The sequence below is a fragment of the Echiichthys vipera genome, assembly GCF_963691815.1.
Source record: "Echiichthys vipera genome assembly, chromosome: 1".
Classification (NCBI taxonomy): Eukaryota; Metazoa; Chordata; class Actinopteri; order Perciformes; family Trachinidae; genus Echiichthys; species Echiichthys vipera.
In genome coordinates this window covers 15,628,773-15,649,190 of record NC_139826.1, presented here as the reverse complement: position 1 = coordinate 15,649,190, position 20,418 = coordinate 15,628,773, and the positions used below count along the sequence as shown (strand labels likewise).

The 20,418-nt window shown below is 40.3% G+C and overlaps 2 protein-coding genes across 2 annotated transcripts in view; one reads left to right on the top strand and one right to left on the bottom strand.

The window, feature by feature from the left end:
• The window catches only part of cd276 (CD276 molecule), a 75,731-nt gene extending 67,593 nt beyond the window's left edge, over nucleotides 1-8,138 (bottom strand). The window contains exons 1-2 of the mRNA XM_083915969.1: nucleotides 7,904-8,138; nucleotides 1,200-1,296 (exon numbers count right to left, since the gene is read on the bottom strand). Coding sequence (XP_083772095.1) covers nucleotides 1,200-1,245 — 46 coding nt within the window. The 5' untranslated portion in view covers nucleotides 1,246-1,296; nucleotides 7,904-8,138. The remainder of the gene's footprint in view (nucleotides 1-1,199; nucleotides 1,297-7,903) is intronic.
• Nucleotides 8,139-9,167: 1,029 nt separating this feature from the next.
• Nucleotides 9,168-15,263, top strand: ubl7b (ubiquitin-like 7b (bone marrow stromal cell-derived)). Its single transcript, XM_083912279.1, has 11 exons — nucleotides 9,168-9,194; nucleotides 9,682-9,862; nucleotides 9,988-10,107; nucleotides 10,198-10,283; nucleotides 12,846-12,930; nucleotides 13,033-13,090; nucleotides 13,201-13,334; nucleotides 13,555-13,604; nucleotides 13,701-13,877; nucleotides 14,454-14,567; nucleotides 14,807-15,263. The coding sequence occupies exons 2-11, from the start codon at nucleotides 9,688-9,690 to the stop codon at nucleotides 14,945-14,947; spliced, it is 1,140 nt and encodes a 379-aa protein (XP_083768405.1). The 5' UTR covers nucleotides 9,168-9,194; nucleotides 9,682-9,687; the 3' UTR covers nucleotides 14,948-15,263.
• Nucleotides 15,264-20,418: the final 5,155 nt, after the last annotated feature.

The following is a 20,418-nucleotide window of genomic DNA, read 5'->3' as shown; positions in this document are numbered from 1 at the left end:
TTAAAGAGCTCCATCAGTGCCTGACACCTCCTCCTCTTCCCTCCTGGTGAGAGGAGCGAGTTAGGCAGTGGATGCCACACAGCCAGTAATGAGCAGGCCGCAGGCCCATTTGTGCTGGGAGAGAATAGGTCCCTAATGAACAACTGAAGACACTTAAGGTCCACTGACTCAAGATTGAAATGTTCCACTGATGGCCGATAGGAGGTTGTGTCAGCTCAACCAGAGAGCACAAAAGGCGAAAAATAGCTATTTTTAAATGATGGTGTTTTGGACTATAAAATTTCTTTGTGAGCTTTGTGGGTTTGCCAAAGTATGCTGAATCTAATTTTGGCATGCAGGAGAATCCTTTCAAAGTTGACTTCCTCTTTCTTCAGGCTATACATTAACATAAAAGAATATCATCCACTAAGAGATTTTAATTTACATCAAGTGTCAGCAACACACCAAGTGGGAAATGGTGGTGTTAAAATATATGCACTGTTGATCCCTTTTCTGACACGCCTAATTCCCTTCTTTTATTCACCGTGTCTTGAGATGTTATCAAGCCTGCACAGGCTATTTGTCTCCTTTTTTATGATGACACAAGTTTTTCTTCAAGCACCACTTCTACTGAAGTAAAACTTTTGAGTGTGTAAGTTATGAATCCTCAGTTGCAACATCGACTGCCATCCTGCTTCCCAGTGTTATAAATAAAAGAGGATGATTTCTTCACCGCAAACCCTGAGTCACAGCAGAAAAACTGCCCTTCTAGCACTTTTCATCGAGGGCCTCACCCTAACCCCAAGCTTTATTCCTCACCTGTCTGGAAAAGGTCAAAGCTATTCTGTTTTACAAGCTGAATTATTAAAAACTATTAAAAATAACACTCCCCATATCATAGAGTTGTAACCCTGTATAAACCCAACTTAAAATGAAAAGTGTTCTTTTACTCCTTGAGGCAGGACGTCTACATGAATAAGAATATGTTCTTTGTCAACTTGTTCGGATAGATGAGAGTTGAAACGGGGAGGGTTTATAACTTTTTAACTATTGGCATGTTGATTTGGGAGTAGCCTTGTTTGAACATTTGTTTTGCCCACTGAAGCCTTTTAAGGTTGAAACTAATAGGCCTTGCAGGGCGTATTGTTTAAAAGATAGTGGCATTTCCTACTGCGGTGACTCTGCTCTAATGGCAGGGCATGGACAAGGGCAACACCCACCCATAGCTTGGATGGCCAGCACTGCAGGTAGCAGGAGGGACAGCATGGTCTTCCTTGGTGGTTTTCGAACCGCAGATCAACTTCTTCAGACACAGAGCTGCAGGGAAAAAACACAGACATCTGAGGAGGAGGAAGATTGTAATAACACAGAACACAATCATAAAGCAAAATAAGGAGCCGTGTGGATAGAAGGGTGATTAAGAAGTGACAGAAAAGGAGAGGGGTGTCTTCTATGACTTTGTTTCAGCTTGCTTGGTCACTGGTGGGTGGAGTTTGAGACAATCCAACATATTTCATGAAGTAGAGGTTATTCTGTGACTTACAAACTTATCTGAAATTATGTCTGAAGGTGACTATTTCAGTCTTTTCTCTGGCCTGCTCAGGGCTTTTCTCTTTCAGAGAGAAGAGGGCTGTGATGACAAATGGGGACTTCCAAAGTTGACAGGAAACAGCTAAGTCATCCTCTCTGCTTTCCGGAGGGAAAACACTACTTTATGAGTGAGAAGATAGACAAAACTATCCCTTTCCGTCTAATTCCACTCTACCACGCACGCATGAAATATTTATGAGAGATTGTTCTCGGAGGGATTGGTAGAGGTCACTATTTGTATCTGTATTTGTTGGGACAAAAACTACTTATATTTGTATTTTAGATAAAATATTCTACAGTCGCCTATTAAAAATAATTGGGTATAACAACGGTACAACAGCTAAGATGAAGAGTAAATTAATTTTATCTGTTTCAGTGTCCATGTTTGCTTGTTGCATGTCTTCTGGGTTGAATGCAAAGCAGTTTGGCAAATTTCAGACCTCCTCATGACAACATGAACAAATTAGTCTATATCAAACTATCATAAAAACAATAAGGCCACTGAGAAATCGAAGATTTATCTATCTGGTCTTATAGTCGTGACGTAACATCCTTTCAAAGTACTAGGGTCCAAGACGGTCCAAGCCTTGTACTTCTACAATGCCGCAATGCTGCAATCCCTGTTGTTTAAACAGATTCAAAGAGTGAAGAAAAACAACAGAATTATCATTTTACTGCTTTCCCATCGATGAAAATGTGTCTCACTGAAGAAGTAATCGTAAAAGGTTCACAGGTTCGGCCATTTTTGATTGTTTTGTTTGACGGAGCATTTGGACCCAAAAAATAGTATTTTGAAAGGGTGTTACCTCAGACTTAAAGACCGGATTATAAAACAGAATCAGGATTTTAACCAAATGGAGAGTCTACACCGAGAAAGACTTCTTACCACACCAATAAATATATCTAGACAGATTCTACAGCCATTTAAGTCACTGGATATCTCTGGGTATCTTTACTTTCTTAGAATGTGCTAAACATATAAGCAGAAAAGGAACAACAATCCACGCAGGGACATAAACTGTTGTGTGACATCATTTCTTAGCACAAGAGTACATGGGCCTGCTTCCTTTCTGTTTCTTTACACTCAGGTCCTCTTAGTGAGTTCTCCATGTCCTCACAGTCAGCTCATACCTCGATTCCTCTAAAAATACCCGGGAGGCAGGCGTCTGTGCCCTGAGAGAGTGTGTGAGAGCTGAAAGATGAATATTTTGGTTGATAAAATAATTTTCAACTCTCAAATGATTGTAATTGAAAAAAAGTTGTAGTAAATTAGGCAATCCTGGGGTGGTGCTTTAATCCCATTCATCTCAGTGCCCAGTGTCCCTGGGTCAGACTGGGTGTGCTTATAGGGGTTCTTTGCTCTCAGTGAGGGTGTCTTTTTTGAAACTACCACTGGGAGTCACTAAATTTCAAATTCTATACATCAAAATGGGAAAAGTTAAGTTAAACTAAACACATATTTAAGCCTTCAAGATGAACAGCAACCATTAGAAAATGGTATTAGTATAAGCCGACAGAGTGGTTGGCTGCTTAGTGTTACACAGGGGAGTGACTTGACAACCACCACATCTGCTGTCAGGACAAAAGTCTGGTGTTTCACCAGTCTTCCACATACTTCTAGTTCTATTTTGACCATGTCCACAATAAAATGTGCTAATTTGTGAATTTTTTTTTGATCCAAACTAGTGTTTTTAGAAGTTTTTAGATCTTTAAAAAGTTCTACTTCCACATTGAAGCATTGAAAACGGTCAAAATTATTCTTCTCCCACTCTTTTTGTTGTATGGCTGTTAGTAGACAATACAATAGGGTCTATTACCACCACTATTGTCTTAAGGGGGTAGCAGAATGAGTTATGGCATTTAGTTTTCCAAGTAACTTCACACAATGTTGCCACTTGCATATTTTTTTTCAGTTTCTGTTGTTAAGAAGACTGATTGTATTAAATCTAGTTTTTTTGACAGAAAAAGTTAGCTCCTAAACATTACAAAACTTTATTTTTTTCAGTTGCCGATTATATTCTTGATTAATATTTTGGTCAAAATTGCTAACAGCTGTAGCTCCACCTCAGGCCAAAAACGTTTTACACGAGGCTCCATTTATGGCTTCAGCAGAGAGGATGTGGGCAGGAGTGCAGCTTCATCACCAAGTTTCTATATCAGCACACTCACCATTTGCTCTCTGGACTTTCAGAGGGCCTAGCCTGCCAGAGACCAACTCAAAAGAGACGCTTTGAACACTACCTGAATCTCCCAAGATATTTACCCTCTGAGGCAGACAATATGGGGTTTTCTCTGCGCAGACATTCAAAAGTGGGAATAAATATTCAGCCATCCTCTTCACAAGGGAAAGGTTTCTGTAAATATATATGTAACTTCTACAAAGTAAAGCATGATCTGAAATATGCCAACACACCAAACCTCAGTCTGACTCTGTGGTGTCGACACACCATCAAAGGTTTTTTACTGAATGACTCAAGTACTTTACCGACCCCATGCCAGCATGTAAAAGCATTTTTCTTCCTTTCATGTTACAACTTAACTTTTAACGATTCAGTTCATTGTCAGAGATCAAAACAAGTTGACTACACCTCCAACCTAAAGAATATAATTATACAACAAACTATAACTGGAGAAAGATGTATTTTTAAAAATCTGTTAATCATTACACATGTATCAAAACTATTGCTGGCTCTTTATTCAGAATTCAATGCTGTTCATGGAATCAACCAGCAACGGTGCTCTGTTAGTTAAAGACCATTAAAATGGAAAAGACACTGTTTGACAGTGTGAATGTCTTGAATTTCCTTTAGTGATTGGTCGGCAGCTTTTGAGACACAATGACCAGTGTATTTCATTTTGACACTGCTTTAAGGATTATTAAGCCTCTTACTGAGGTCAAAAGAAAGAGAAATGATTCCTGAAGTATCACAGAACATTAAGATTTACTATTTCGCCATGGTCATTGTACCATTGCAGTATTCTTCCGAGAGATCGGTAACTGTGGCAGTAACAGTTTGTCTTTTTACTGACACTACTGTTCTTGAGTCCAATCCTCTCCTGTTTGACAAGGCCAGTCTTAAACTCTATTAATATAATGATTCTAACTGACCTTTCAGGCTCAAATGTTTCACTGGCATATGTCTGGCACCATTGCCAAGCTCCTCAAACCATTGGGAACCATTCATGCCTTTACGATAGGGGCATTTCCAACCTGGAATTCACCAGCCGCACCGAGGAACGCATCATGGGATGAAAGTGAGCATTTCAAACCCATATGGCAGCAGTAGTGAGAATTTATCAAGCCCTCTTCTGGGATGACTGGATTCACTTCATGCAGGGAAATGTTCCCCATAGTTCAATCAATACATTACTTGGTCAAATTATACATTAGCTTGTCAAACTGAAGAAAGGAAAGCACCATAAACTTCCCCAGAAAACTTTATGGCTCAGATGTTCTGTGAAAGTTTTACTTAGTAACTTTCTTTACGATTCCTGAAACTTCAATTTACCATTCGCACTCGGCATGCATCAGTGTCATACAGGAACTCAATAATAGTCAAGGGAATACAGTACCAGACTGTATATTTTAGCCCCTTGATAATTAGCAGTTGAGGCTGATCAAGACCAGAAATGTGTATAGGATCAGTATGCAACGTGACGGCTACTCCAGCATCTTGCTTTTGTAAAGTCACAAGAGCCAATTTAGTGTAACCTTTATCTTATGGCAGCTTGACATATGTGCAATAATATCGAGATGAAATAATACTATTAACTGCCTAACAACAATCACATTCCTGCACAAAGCGGTAGACCATGTTGCACATGTCAAATAACATCATTATCTCTCCACTATATCATAAATTATTTCCTAGTACACAAATCTGCATGGTAAAAACAGCATCCTCCTACATTTAATAGGACACTGAACCTACCAGCAGATTCTCATTGCAGCCTAGAGTGCAGCATCTCCTACCCTATAGGCCCTTCAACATGTGCATTGCGAGCCTGAAATTATCTAGACATTACATATTACATGTGAGAATGCAAATGTAAGAGTGGGGCTTCAAATCAGATCCCAAGTACAGTTCAAAGACCCTTGTGTCAATGCCACAGTGAGTCCATATGTCAATAGTAGGGGTGTGCATCTTTCCCTTATAAGACAATCTAATATGTATCTAGATACTTAGGTTACGATACGATTCAGGGAACGATGCATTTTTAAAATAATGATTTAGTGTGGTTCGATTCAGTGCGATGCAATCTGATACAGCTCTCAGTATTTGTTTATTGAAGACATTCATTTTCCATAATAAATTAAAATATGCTTATTCTATACGAAGTGTCACTGTTGCTTACCTACAAATAGATATGACATAAAAACATTATTGTTACTTCACATTATGGCATGGGAAAAAAATGGAAGACAAATCTATGATTTCAGAAGAATATGTCATTGAGTTTGTCACTTTTCCAATATGCACAGGTAGACAAACAAGACTAGTACTGTATGAACAAACAAACTGTCTTTTTTATCATGCCACGGAAACTATAACTTTCAACTCCACTGTAAGGTCTTAGGTCCTAAGCAATAAAATGAGCCATTACCTTAGACTTCACGAAGTTGTGGCTAATTCATTGCTTTGTCTTGCGTCTTCTTGCGTGTGCTAGCTGTAACGTTATTAGCATCCACATAATCCTTGTCACCTATGTAGCTTTCCCCATGCCATCTCATGAGGGGAGTTTTAAGATTTGACGTGCTGCCGCTGGACTTTATAGCCGTGCAACAGACCTTACAGGTTGCCCGAATTTTGTCTTGTTTTCCTTCCTTCTTATAGAATCCAAATTTCTTCCAAACTTTAGATTTTAGAAGTGATGGTGCACTGTAAACCGTGTTTGCCATGTTATTCTTCCTCACAAGCAACCATAAAACGCTGCTCTAATGTTATACGGACATCGATGTGAGTCTTGCAAGTCTAGTGTTGATCTTTTACATCTTAAACGTTAATATCGGCTTTCAATTTATATCGTGAATCTTTACACCCATAGTGAATAGTGCCACTCATTCTCCGGTGTATTCACAGAGACTGAATAGGCGTGTTGATGACGTTTAGATTACGCTGTGGACAACAGCAGCAGTGGGAAACAAACATATGTTGGGGAAGTAAAAGGGTGATTTGCACAAAAACGGCAACGAAAAAGTCTAACTGGTGAGAGGACAAGATTCTGGAACTTCTGTCGGTAAGGACTGACACCAAAATCATCACACTAATTCAAAGAACGGCAAGAGACTTGATTGTTTACCCGGCTCCGTCAACACGGTGTAATCTACGTCATGTCGTGCCTCCTTTGCACTCCATCCAGGGCTATCCACCCCACCTTGTCTAACCCAAAGTGGACCCAAAGAGTATGTGCAGTGAGTACAAATGTATCTGACACAGAGAATCCCCGAATGTGCGTGGCAATTGCGAAAAAGAAACTCTGGACTATCTCCAGACTTGATTCTCCAGACATTGTTTGGGATCCATATGTGAAAATAGCTCTAGTGGTTCCCAAACCTTTCTGCTTGTGGCAAGTCTGTAAAAAAATAGCATAGTTCAGTGAACCAGAAAATGTTTTGTTGTTTTTTTTGTCACTTTTCTATCCTGTTAATCAGCCTATCTACTGACCCCTCAGATATCTTATGACCCCTTGTTGGGCCTTGACCCTCTAATAGGGAACCACTGTGACCAAACCTATCCTGGCACAGTTCATCCCATCCACAAAGGGAGAGAGAAGAAAGCATACTTTTCCCTGATTATTTTTTCTTCTTAAGTTATACAAGTCTATACACGTTAAAGTGTATAGCACCGGGTGAGAATTTATTAGAAAAAAACTGACTGATATGACCTCAGTCCAACACTGGGGATAAAGTACGTCGCTGCCAGTAAATGTAAACGCATGAACTGTTGCTTGTATGTCCCCATTTTGAGTTAGGGAAGTTACCGTTACAGATTAAATGCTTTGATGCAGTGTTGACTTTTTGTCAAATGGGGGCGCAGTCCATTTCATTCATAAATGTTATTACCTGATCATCTGTGAAACAGTGTAGGTTACTATAGCTTAGCGGGCCTCTGTCTTGCTTTAACACTACAAAATTAATAGCAGACATGACCGAGAGCGAATGAATAGAGCCAACTATCTGCAGCAGTTACCCTGCCCGGAGTTGAGTTCAGGGGGTTCGTCTGCTCCCCGACAGCTGTGGCTCGAAGTTTAGTTTTCTTTTTCATTAGCCTGACGTTACATATGACAACATTTATGTTATGTCGTGGTCTGCTTTCAAACACAATTTGCTTACCATGTCAGGATGGGCGAAACTTAGAAAAACAACCAACCATCCAGCGGGGGGGGGACTCTTTTTTTCTGACCAGCACAGCCGATGTTAATTTCCAGAGTAGTTCAATCTTCTCTCAACAAAGCAACACTAGAACTGCCGACCCGATAAAAGATTGTTTAGGCGGCGAATAAAGCTTTAAGGGTGCGTTTTCAGAGTGAGTGGGTATGCTCATTTGATTTGGGACGCTTCTCTTCAAAGAAACCACTCCTTGCTGCTTTGTCCAGCAGTGATGTCATACCAAGGGGAGGAAAGAGTCTCGAGAGTCCCGACCCCCAGGTTAACCATTTGTGAACACACGTCTACCTCGATTTTAACACACACTCCATAGGCTACTGTATTATAAATGTACGCTTTGTGGGTGTCCACAATTACTTTTAATGTCTCTACCGCTTAAAGAGCCGATAGTGATTTATCATATAGTCCTTAAACGTATCACTGCAACCTATGCCGTTAAGTCAGCACCTTTTTTTTATACAGTCAATGGTCAACACGCATTTACCTATTATACTGTACTAAGCATATGGCTGAATTCATAATAATATTGGCTTGGATTAATACGGTGATTTGACTAATACCATCTAGGACAAGTTGTTGTCTGCGGAATTAGTTTTTAAAAGTTCATTATTGCATTACATTGGCTTGGATGTGTGGCAGAGAATAAGCAGAGACCACTTTTAGTTAATAAAATCGGTGCTCAATGTGGATTCAAATGAGACATGCAATGTCATATAAAAAAGCACTGTCTGGAATGACGTTTGCCCGAGACATGACACAACTTTGGAAAATCTTGAATATGCAGCAGGGAAATCAATTAGTGTGTTTGTGTGTGTGTGTGTGTGCGTGTGCGTGTGTGTGTGTGTGTGTGTGTGTGTGTGTGTGTGTGTGTGTGCGTGTGCGTGTGTGTGTGTGTGTGTGTGTGTGGTGTGCTGCACAGGAAAAAAATATAAAAATATCTTCTACTCTTAAAGCAAAAATATGCATGGGCACAATAATGTAATGTTTCTGCCGGGGCAGTGATTTAAATTGCCTGAACGGTTTTCCCTTTGTGTCGAGGTGTGTACGTGTGTGTGTGTGTGTGTGTGTGTGTAGTGTGCACAGGCGCACAAGAGAGAAGGGGGAAATGTTGCCTGTGGTTAAAAATACAGTTAAGGATACTGGGAAGTCAAAGCTCCTTTGTTTGGACCGTGCAAGTAAACGTTACATAGACCACGTGACTAAAACCAGGAAGTGATTCAAGTGTCAACAATAATCGGTGAGTGTGCGGTTCATCTTTTTGGTATATCAAGATTACAGTTGGTTTGGCGTTTATGTTTGATATTTATTTTGATTGTATCATGGGATTGTTCTAAACTACTTTACGGATACCCAACGTTTCATTTAGCGAATCGGCCAGTGTTGTCTTTTTATTTTTTTAGCAAAGGAAAAGCTAACCGTGGTTGAGCAGCAGCATTTGCTAATATAACTTTTCATGTCAAAACAGGGATAGTGTCCCGAGTCCCTCCTCTAAAACAATCGATGTTATTCATCTAACATTTATTTTAGTATACCATATGGTACTGAGCAATAATAGAAGTGTCATCAGTCCTTTGACCTATCTTCAAATGCAAACATAGTTAAACTACAATACACAATGATAACGTTAAGATCCCCGGGCTTACACCAGTAATCACGCATCAACTCTAGCTTGTGTTTACTGTCCAAGCCATCGTGTTATAGTCGTGTTCTGTTTGTGTAAAAAGGTACAGATGGCGTCTTCAGACTGGCACCTGTCTTTGAAGCTGGTGGATCGCCCCAAATCCATCTTTCACTTTCCAGAAATGATGCCAGGGGATGTTCCACCTGGAGGATATAGAATCGCTACTTTAAAACAGCTCGTTGCAGCACAGATCCCAGACTTCCTCCCAGATCCTGAACTAATAGGTATGATACAGCTGTGGCGTCTGAACATGATATTAAACGTCTGTGTGTTTGTGTTATGTCAGTGTATGTCCTGTACGTATTGGTTACTTGTCCTTTAAAATGTTCTACTTCCTTTCATGTGTCAGAGCTGGTCCACTGTGGGCGGAAACTTAAGGACGACCTAACTTTGGATGCCTGTGGGATTCAACCAGGATCCACCTTACACATCCTCAAAAAGACTTGGCCAGAGTCCGAGAGCAGTTCAGGTCTCTGTTTGTCATCCGGGTATTGACATACATTATGTTAAATCTTTAAACTGAAAGTCTGAATCTGAACATGTGTTGTTTTTTTTCTAGAGCCTGTGAACAGAGCAACCGCAGCCAGGGAGTTCAGGGTGTTTCATGCTGCTCTCCACTCTCTCAACTCCGCCTACAGAGACTCAGTGAGTTAAAAACAAACACTCAAACTGACCGGCCAACACGGTACTGCCCATGGTGCCCCCCCTCCCTGCCTGATCTACTTAGGGACTTAGTTTTGGAGCATCATTTTGAGAAAATGGATAAAATGTGTATTCATTTGGATAGTCTTTGGTAAAATATCTCAGCCTTCTGTTACAACTGAGGGGCGATAGGTTTAGGCTTTGTGTACTGGTGTACATTTGTTTCCTTCTATTCAGACCTGACTTTACAATATATCTGAAATTCACCCAGATTAACATCTTGTGATCAGATTTAACTACTCTTCTAATTTAATTTTATATATTTAGGAAAACAGGGACTGTTCCTTAAAGCAATTCTTACCTTTCTGGCGTTTTTACACTTTTCCTTTGTAATCTTAAAATGCTTTTAATAAGCGTATGGCACACTAAAATGTAAAAGAAAACCACCAGGTGTTAAAACTCATCGATATTCAATTCTCATATTTCTCATAAAAGTCTGAACAATCTTTTTATTCTGTCTGAATAAAATGATTTGCTTAGCTTCCTGCCTGTCAACCCCGCTCCGTTTCACTAGAGCTGCTCGTTCAGCGTTCCAGTGCCATGGGAAGTCTGAAGTTTTGGACCTCCGACATTTTGCCTATTTGAAAGTGCGAAACTTCAGACTTCATGGCAGTTGAATGCAGCATCTCTCTCAACGCATGTGTCATGGGAGGAGGGAGCGTCAGATCAGGCAGGGGGAAGAGGGTGCGACTTTGGGGGGAAACACTGCATAATCTAACTTATACATGCAAGGGGGGTAAAAATTGCAATACATACATACTGTATTTGCACATTTGTAGTTGGCCTTAAAGCTAGAGGAGGGTAGGTGGGGACATGGAGTCCATCCTCTATTCAATCCAAACTTGTCTAAGTTATCTGACATTGGCAATGAACTGTATCCTGTCGGGTTTGGAAGCTTTCTCATGCCTTACACAGTGAAAAGTGAATTAGGTTTTTCAAGTGCAGAAATGCATTATACATGTACACAGTCTTGTACCCTTGCCGTTTCTTCCATTTTCCAAATTTGTTTTTGCACCAAGTCAAATGTTTTGTGGCCATAAATCATCGCGTAGTTTCATTGGCTTGGTTCCAGGCTTAAAACTCTTTGTAGAAGGATTTTCACCAATGGAGTAAATTAATGAGGAAAATCACTTCCATAGCTGTTTCAAAAGTGGGCGGTCACTTTTGAGCTCTATGCTGTATCAGTATCACCATCAGTGAGTACCTCATCTCACCTTATGTCAGATCTGCAATAGACACTAATCCTAATTATGGTTAATTAGGTATTATAGTTAGTAGTTTTATAATGCCAATAGTACTCAATATAGTTTTTTTAACATCATTATCTTCATTAATAATTATTTCCAATGACGAGGAATAAAATGCGCGCAACAACGGTTTTCTACAGGGGTTCCCATCTTATATTTGTGTCATACTTTAATTTTTTGTACATTGTGTCTAGCTCAAAGACATAGTATGTATAAAACAGAATACGTATTAAAAGGTGGTCAAATAGGCCTTTACAGAAGACCACTTACATTTATACCTCACCTTCCTTATTCATCATATTACTGAGATGTAAATTCTCCAAACACTGAACAAATGGACCCCAAAGGTTTAAAGAAGTGAGTGTTTTCCTCTCTTCTCCAGAGGTAGAGTTTTGGACAATTCTTTAACAAACAAACAAAGACTAAAGGCAACAATATCTTTCCTAGGAGAACGATGTTCATCAGGGTGCAGACATAGCACTTGGCTGAAGGCTTTTTGTAAGCCCAGTATATTCTCCATAGCTTGTTTAATCTTCTTCCAGAACTCTTTCACTTCATCACTTGCCCAAACACAGTGAAAAAAGGTTGCTTTTTCCGGTCCACATCTAATACACAGGTCTGGGACAGCGCCACTATACACTGGTTTTTCTGGTGTCACATATGTCCTCATCAGCCAATTTTATCGCAGCAATCTGAGCCAAGTGTGGACAGATTGAGTTTGCGCTTCAGCACATGCCGCTTCCCAGTCTGCCAAAAGGAAAATCCTCTTGTCATGTAATTTCTCCAGGCATTCAATCTTAATAGAGACTCAGAGGATCCCTCAACCAAAAGAACATACAATTTTGAGATAATGCCCTTTACATAGCAGTCCCTTTCCAAATTAGATAACAGGGGAATAGAAAGACGGGTTTTCAGACGATCCAGTAAAGTTTTTCACCTGAAAATATTGAAGAAATGCTTATGTGGGATATCATCCTTGGCAACTAACAAACAACATCAAGGTCCCACTATCCAATACCATCAAATCTCCTATTTTATTTAAATCTTTTGCAGGCTTCTTAATAACCTGAATCTAATCTGCCCGGTGGGGAAGAAATGGTTGCCCCATATATGGCTAAACTGAGATATATGAACAATCACTGAATGCTACTACTGTATTTCTAGAGCAACTAGGTTACTATTACTTTATCTTCTACTACTGATGCTGCTGCTACATTTAAAAGTGGGACTTACTGTATTGCCTTTTCCCCTAATGTAGGTATATAAAATGCTGACAAATAAAGAGTCTCTGGATCAGATCATCGTGGCTACACCGGGACTCCGGTCAGACCCAGTAGCACTAGGTAAGACCTGCTGAGTTTTATTAATACCATTACCCCATCTCATTGTACCATACAAATATGCAAATAGTAACATTTCCCCCTCACACCCTTTTATCTGTTCAGGGGTGCTCCAAGACAAAGATCTCTTTGTGCAGTTCACAGACCCTAACATGCTGGATGTGTGAGTGTGGCTTTTACTTTGTTATTGGTTCTGATGTCACGCATAATAAGCGAGTGCAGCACAAGTGGATGGTAAATTCATATCTATAACTCCGACTGTCTGTTTCGTAGATTGATCGGTACACACCCAGCTCTTGTCAATGCCATCATCCTGGTCCTGCACTCTGTGGCGGGCAGTATGCCTGCTCAGTCCAGTGCCAGCTCTTCTCGCAATGTCTCTGCAAGTTCTTACAGCGATATGCCAGGTGAGCAAGGACAATGGTGCAGTGAAAACAGACAGAATCTATGGCAAGCAAGAGAGGGTAGTTGTAAACATTTGTGGACAAGCTCCAGATATCGTAACAACTTGTTTGTGGCAGAAAATCGTTTGGCGTACGTACAAGATTCTAACATAAAAAATTGTTTCCAAGCAATATTTTCGTTGTGTTTTCACTACAAATGTACTAATAACTCTTTATCTGTCAGGGGGCTTCATGTTTGAGGGCATGTCTGACGATGAGGAAGATTTTCAGTCTGTGAGTTACTCTGCTTGATACTCAAAATCAGATATCATGTATAGGAAAACTGATGATGCTAGGGGCTATTTCTGTGTGTTTACATGTGTGTAACAGGGGAGCCCAGCGGGTCCCTCCAACAGAGCAGGAGGCTCAGTGGGAATGCGACCGGTGTCTCTGAGCCACAGTGGGGCGACAGGCCCTCGACCAATAACACAGAGCGAGTTGGCAACGGCTTTGGCCCTCGCCAGCACTCCTGACAGCAGTGCGGTCACTCCAACAACTTCAAGCCAGGTGAGATGTATTTACATTTTGAAAAAGATTCACAAACGCATGTATATTTTTCCCATATTGTTAAAGTGATATTTCCATTTCTTTTTTTCATTTTAAAGCATGTTGAGGTGCGGTATAAATACTGCAAAAATATGAAAATGCTCAATCGACAGAGACATGCACACAGCCTGTGTTCAGAAACTTTGCCTTTTACCGCGCAGGACTTCTTTACGGTTATGATGTCACAAAATAAGGTATACAAATATTGGAAGAAAGTGCCACTACAGTCATTCCCCAGCTGCAGTGACAGTGCAGAGATACCAAGAGCGCAGATGACCTGGAATCACTGACCAATCAGGGCAGACTGGGCCTTTTTGCATTAAAGTGTTCCAGTAGAAACCCAAACTAGAAGTACGAACCTGAGCATAATGAGCAGAATATAGGACCTTTAACTACTGAAGCAGTGTATAATTTACTTTCAAATATGAAACATTAGAGAGCTATATATGTATTGAAAACATGATTTCACATAACCTGGCCACATTACTATGGATAGATATTTATCTTTACTCTTTCTTTCCTGTCTTTGAAAAATAGGCAGACCCCTCTAGTGGCATAGCCCCTATGCCAGCAGGGACCCCAGTCAGTAACGATCTCTTCAGCCAGGCTCTACAGCAGGCTCTGCAAGCCTCCAACATGTCTGCTCTACAGGTGAGGCTGTAAACTCACAGACTAAATCCCGCATTTTAGTTCATGGAGGAAGTGTACTTTGAAATATCAAATAATATTTAAATGGTAACTGACCTGTATTTTTTGGGGTATCAGTATGCGGAGCTATAACAAGGCAGGAGTGGAAATGTGTTGCGCTTCATATACTCTGCTCTGGAGAAATGGTCTTGGTCTTTTTGATAAAATACTTATTCAGCGAATGTGTTTTTTTGTTTTGCTAGGGCCGCTGGCAGTCCCAGATGCAGCAGCTCAGGGACATGGGGATCCAGGATGAGGAGCTGATGCTGAGGGTGCTGCAGGCCACAGAAGGTGACATCCAGGCTGCCCTGGAGCTCATATTTGCTGGAGGCCCAGGACTCTGAGTGCAGATCCCACGGACAAAAGCTTTTCTAGAGGAGAGCGAGAAAGAGAACAGGAAAAAGGCTTGTCATCCTGCTGCCTAGACATTTTTTTATTATCACCTTGTTTACTCCATTTGCATACAGTATCACATCTCAGCTCCGCAAAAGCCGTGACAGCTTTTTCCCATGGATGCGACAAGACATGTAATAAATGGGATCATGCTTAACCCCTGAGCCTCTTTACCTTTGTTTGATAGGTGGCATTGACTTCTGTCTGTCTGTCTGTCTGTCTGTCTGTCTGTATGTCTGTCTGTCTGTCTGTCTACCCACCTACCTACCTACCTACCTACCTACCTACCTACCTACCTATCTATCTAGTTTAGGGTTGCAATATTAAAACATGGGCCTCATGCTGTATAGTGCTCCAAAAACCACTGTATTTACCCAATTGTAATTTATATGTTTGGACACTAGATGGCAATGCAGTAGTTTATTTCCATCCAATCATGACTGATGATCACAAGTCATCCTAACAGACATAATGCTTGTTTATTTCTTTCCTAAATTTCACATCATGCTCTTGATCTGCCCTCTGATGAACAGTGTTTGATACATTGTTGTTTTGTGTGTAGCTGCAGGCTTTTATTTGTCAAAGAAGACAATATGCTTAGGCTGCCAGTAACACAAAAAGAAGTTGCACAGATAAGGTGATGGCTTTATTAACATCCAGTGAGATGTTGCTGTGCTTGTCAGGGCATTGTTACCATTAGTTGAGCCCCCCCACCCGCGCCCATTTTGTTCCCCGCCCCAGCCTTATTACAGGAGGCTACATTTGCTTTGTCTCATTGTCTCCCATCAGAGTATTTTAGGGGAGGACATATTGCGTGCCCCCCTCTGCTACCTACCGTTCTCCATCTACAGTAATTGCCCTGCTTAGTTTTATTACTGCATCTGTGAATGTGACAGCTCAATCAGTGGATTGCCCTTTCATGAGCACTGCACCCAAATGGCGCTTTGTGTCCGTCTGTCCCCATTACCGTTTTATATGCATGCACACCTGCGGGCAATTTCCACCTCCAACTGTCTCCAAGGGTATTTTAAAAATAAAGCATTTCCATTGTGCTAAAGGAAACAGTGCCATGGTTTCAACACAATAGTGAATAAAAGTGCCATTGCCTTTCTAGCAAATAAACACACAGACCGCTTGCCCAGATAAAAACAGTGGGATATCAAACCGAGCTGTAGTAATGTGGACTAGTTTTGCACTGATTTCCATTTAGACTTGTTTTCTTTGTTAATCTGCTAAATTAGATGTGGTATGTGTTTCAGCACACATACATTTAACAGTAGTCCAATGTGTCTGTTTTTATGCAATGACCATCACAAGCCTCATAACTGCAGCTTTCAGGCTATTCTAAACAATTTATTGTGGAAAATCATGTGGAGTTGTCATGGAGACACTCGATGGTGTACACATCTGGTATAGAAAAGCTGTTATGGCGCACTATATTTAGGTCTTTTGTTTTCTACTCTGAGATTTGTATTGAATATATGTAATCTCCAAGGGGATTGGCTGATATTAAATCCTTTATATCCAACCTTATTGCAATACGCTGTGAACTGGTATATAAGTATAGTTGTACAGTATAAGGACAGTTTGCACTGTTTGACTGTCGACTCTTTTAAAACCTCTTCTGCAATATAAGACGTGGCTCTTTCAAAACCAACTAGAGTATGTTTATCCCACTAAAATTATAGGAATAAAAGTAACACGATGGCAGCAAAATATCTTTGGAAAATCCAAAACATGAGTGCAGTTTCTTAGTCTGATCCAGATGTTTTCTCATCTGTGTTTATGAATTAAGAACAGGTGTAACATTTTTCATCTGTGAAAACAGCGGAAACCTGCCAAAACCTTTTTTCACTTGTTGTCACAGATTAAAAAAAGAGATAGAAAAATGATCCCGACAAAATAAAATCACCTGCCAAAACTTTTTTCCACTTGTTGTCTCAGATGAGATTAAAAAAACAAAACAAACATAGTAAAATGATCCTGACAAAACCCTTTTCCCCACTTGTTCTTAGCTCACAAACGCTGGGAGAAAACAATTTAGATCACACTTGTGGATTACCAGAAAAAACATCCCTGTCAGGGCTTCTGTATGGGAGAGAGCTGTGGAGTATTGCTCCTGCTGCTGGCACTCGCCTTCACAGAGGAACTTCTCAGAGGGAGCAGAAACAAGGAAAACTTACTGATATTTCTCTTTGTCTGTCTATTCTCACACTTGATTTCTGTTTTAGATGAATATAGTCTCTCTTCAATTGGCTTTGCTGCAGTCATCACAGGATGCATACGTCATAGGCGTTGTGTTATATCTGTGGAAAAAAACACTTCTGAGCAGGAACAGGAAATGGCTTAAACAAGTGCCGAGATACCTTTCCTAATAAATCAAGGCTGGAGCTTTGAAGCTGGCACAAATCTGCCCAATTACTCCCATAGTGACCTGAGATTCAGGTAATGAGCAAGGTTCTGCACCATGTCATTACAGGCAATATGCTAAGCCAATAGAAATCATCAATGCCAGACTTTGTGAAACGGTGCAAAAGCCTCCTCTAATCAAGCCTTCGCAGACAATCGGAACAATACCAACACTATTCTCTCCAGTTGAAATCCTCTGACGTGCCACAGCAAGAGGAGAGGATAGGGTTGGCATAATGCTCTTCATCTGCCTTTGTCTTTCTGAAAGGAGGCAACTCATGTGGTATTAACATAAGGTCTGTTACCTGAGATTGCTTTCTGTCTAGCGTGACTGAGCGGAATATGAAATGAGCTTCTGATGGACATGAGGCCATTCCATCCCCTTGTGGGCCATTCATTGCTTTCAAGCCACGCTTTTATTCTCCCTCCCTTTTTTTCCAGCACTCTTTTTGTCCACAAAAGCGTCTTTGATGCATTTCATCCCAGGTGCTTTAACTCTTGATGAGCTTCTCTGGAGGAGAACAGAGCTGCATCAGAGGAAGAGGCAAATACCATGCCCAAACCATTCGGAGAAACTTAAAAATAGCAGCTTTGCTCGTTTTTTTTTTTTTTCTGAGGTGCTGGATTTAATTGAATTGGGTGATATTAGGAAAATAAACTCCTGAATCTAAAATGACAATTGAATTTGAAATGATCACAAGTAATTCAGTGTGTAAGCATGTGTGGACAGTGCTGAAAGTGAACAATGTTGTACTAATTCTCTTTTTGCATTTTTGTGATGTCTCAATGTTTAATGTAGAAATTTACACAGCTACTTCCAAAGAAAAGTGGTCAAAAAAGAAACAAATGCTGCAATAATGTGTATCATTTCACTCGCCATCATACAAATGTTCACAATGGCACGTAGACAAACGTAGATGCTAACAGTTTGAGCCACAGAAACACTGAAGCCAAACTTGAGGTGTGCGCATTACAGATTCTGCCTATCAAACGACTGGAGAGGCTGTGAATGTTCATCGTTTCCTTTCATCAACCCCCTGCCTGTGCTCTGCCAGATATTTCTCAGCCAAAATGTGCTGTCACAATGCAACAGTTCTGAGAAGGATTTTAAGGGCTTTCCCTTTTTTAGGTATATCACTTTTAAATTTTCCAACAGAACTAAACGCTGGAGCAGTTAGATTTACATGAAGCAGTAAAACCCCATGGGGGTGTGATAGCTTCTATTCTAGAGATGTGTGCGGCTGAGAAGTATCCACTATCACAGAAAATAAGGCAGTGCAAAAAGTACAGCTTATGCATGGGAAATAGGATAGAGGCAATACAAAAAATCAAAACAATCACCTACACATTGTTATTGTTTTTGTCATAGTAGCAAAGCACCCATAAAACATGGATTTGGTATTTCCCTATCTCAACAATCATAGGGAAAAAAGACACATTGTTCAGTTGGTGTACTTCCAGTTACTTAATTGAAAATGATTTCTGGCATAGGCATAAGTCTTTTTGTCTTTGTTCAGCAGATCATCTGAATGAGAACATTTTAGATGACCAGCTGAGGAAAAAAAGAAGTCTAAAGACAAACATACCCATCAATAAATTAAATGAGAACTAAATGTCCCATATTGTGAGAAAGAGAAAGTGAAAAAGTGAGATTATAAATCAGGTTGAGGTGCTATATAAATACTGTGGTAGTAAGTGCTCAATCCACAGATAAATACACACAGCCCGTATTCAGAAACTGTGACTTAAATGAGCCATCAGGACATCTGTATGGAGGGCAGATGCAGAAGACCCGGAAATGCTGACCACTCAGATCAGATCGGGAGGGGAGATGTGCTGAAACGATTTCACACAGAGGGTGAATACCAGGGGTGGGACCAAGTCATTGTCTTGCAAGTCATAAGTAAGTCTTAAGTATTTGCCCTCAAGTCCCGAGTCAAGTCCAGAGTCAAGACAGTCAAGTCCTAAAATTTTGAGTCATTTCAACCACAGAGTGATATTTTATACAGTATTTACCCAGATCATGTAAGCTTTTAAAATCTGTATTTATTTATTCATTAAAATAAGTGCAATTGAAATTGCAGGGAAAAAAGTGCTGACATTGCACTATTATCCAGCCATTTTTAACATTTAACTTCTACTACGACTCTAATTATTTGTACAAAAGTGCCAACATTGTATTTCCATTGCATATTGCAATTCAACTAGTTCCACAGCAGTTTATGTCCTCTCTTGGTCTTATCTCATATTGCCTGTGTGTGTGTGTGTGTGTGTGTGTGTGTGTGTGTGTGTGTGTGTGTGTGTGTGTGTGTGTGTGTCTGTGTGTGTGTGTGTGTGTGTGTCTGTGTGTGTGTGTGTGTTAGAAACTACATGAACATAACAATGAACATGGTTGTGCTTTTTATACTTCAGGGCCCCACGCTGCATTGAATTTGCAAAAGACTAAATTGGCCAAAAGTCTGTCAGTCATTTGTGCATGATGATGACGTAGTATGATGCCACCGTGCTTATAAGTATGAATGCAAGTAACGTTAACAATGAGTTTACACCATAGACTGTACAATGATCATTCATTTCAATTATACAGTCTATGGTTAACACCCGCATTGATTTAACAACATGGCACAGAAAAGGTACTTAGCCAATACACATTAGCTTACTTTCAACTAAGGGCACTGTTCTTTGTGCGACTTCAAATGTCAAACAAAGTTGGAAGTTGTTGCGTCTCCGTCTGTAATCATCGACCCACATGTTTTGCATACTGCAATTCGTTTTTTGTTCACCACTTCGTAATTTTTATACCCAAACGAAACTATCTTTTGTATACATTTTTTTTTCACCTGACGCGTTGTTTGACAGTTCCGCTTTATTGGTTATCCTGCAATTTAATTGGATGGATGCTGTCAGATCAAAACAACGTGAGTCTGATTTGATTGGATGTTGAGCCGACAGCACACACACGCACAGACACAATAAAAGATACCGAGCGGCCCTTAATAACATACTTTTTAAT

Bases quoted from the DNA above. Each gene is read 5' to 3' on its own strand.
- ubl7b (XM_083912279.1), top strand. From the start codon at position 9,688: ATGGCGTCTTCAGACTGGCACCTGTCTTTGAAGCTGGTGGATCGCCCC. The intron at 13,335-13,554 runs GTGAGCAAGGAC...TTTATCTGTCAG, and splicing joins TTCTTACAGCGATATGCCAG to GGGGCTTCATGTTTGAGGGC. The intron at 13,878-14,453 runs GTGAGATGTATT...TTTGAAAAATAG, and splicing joins CTCCAACAACTTCAAGCCAG to GCAGACCCCTCTAGTGGCAT.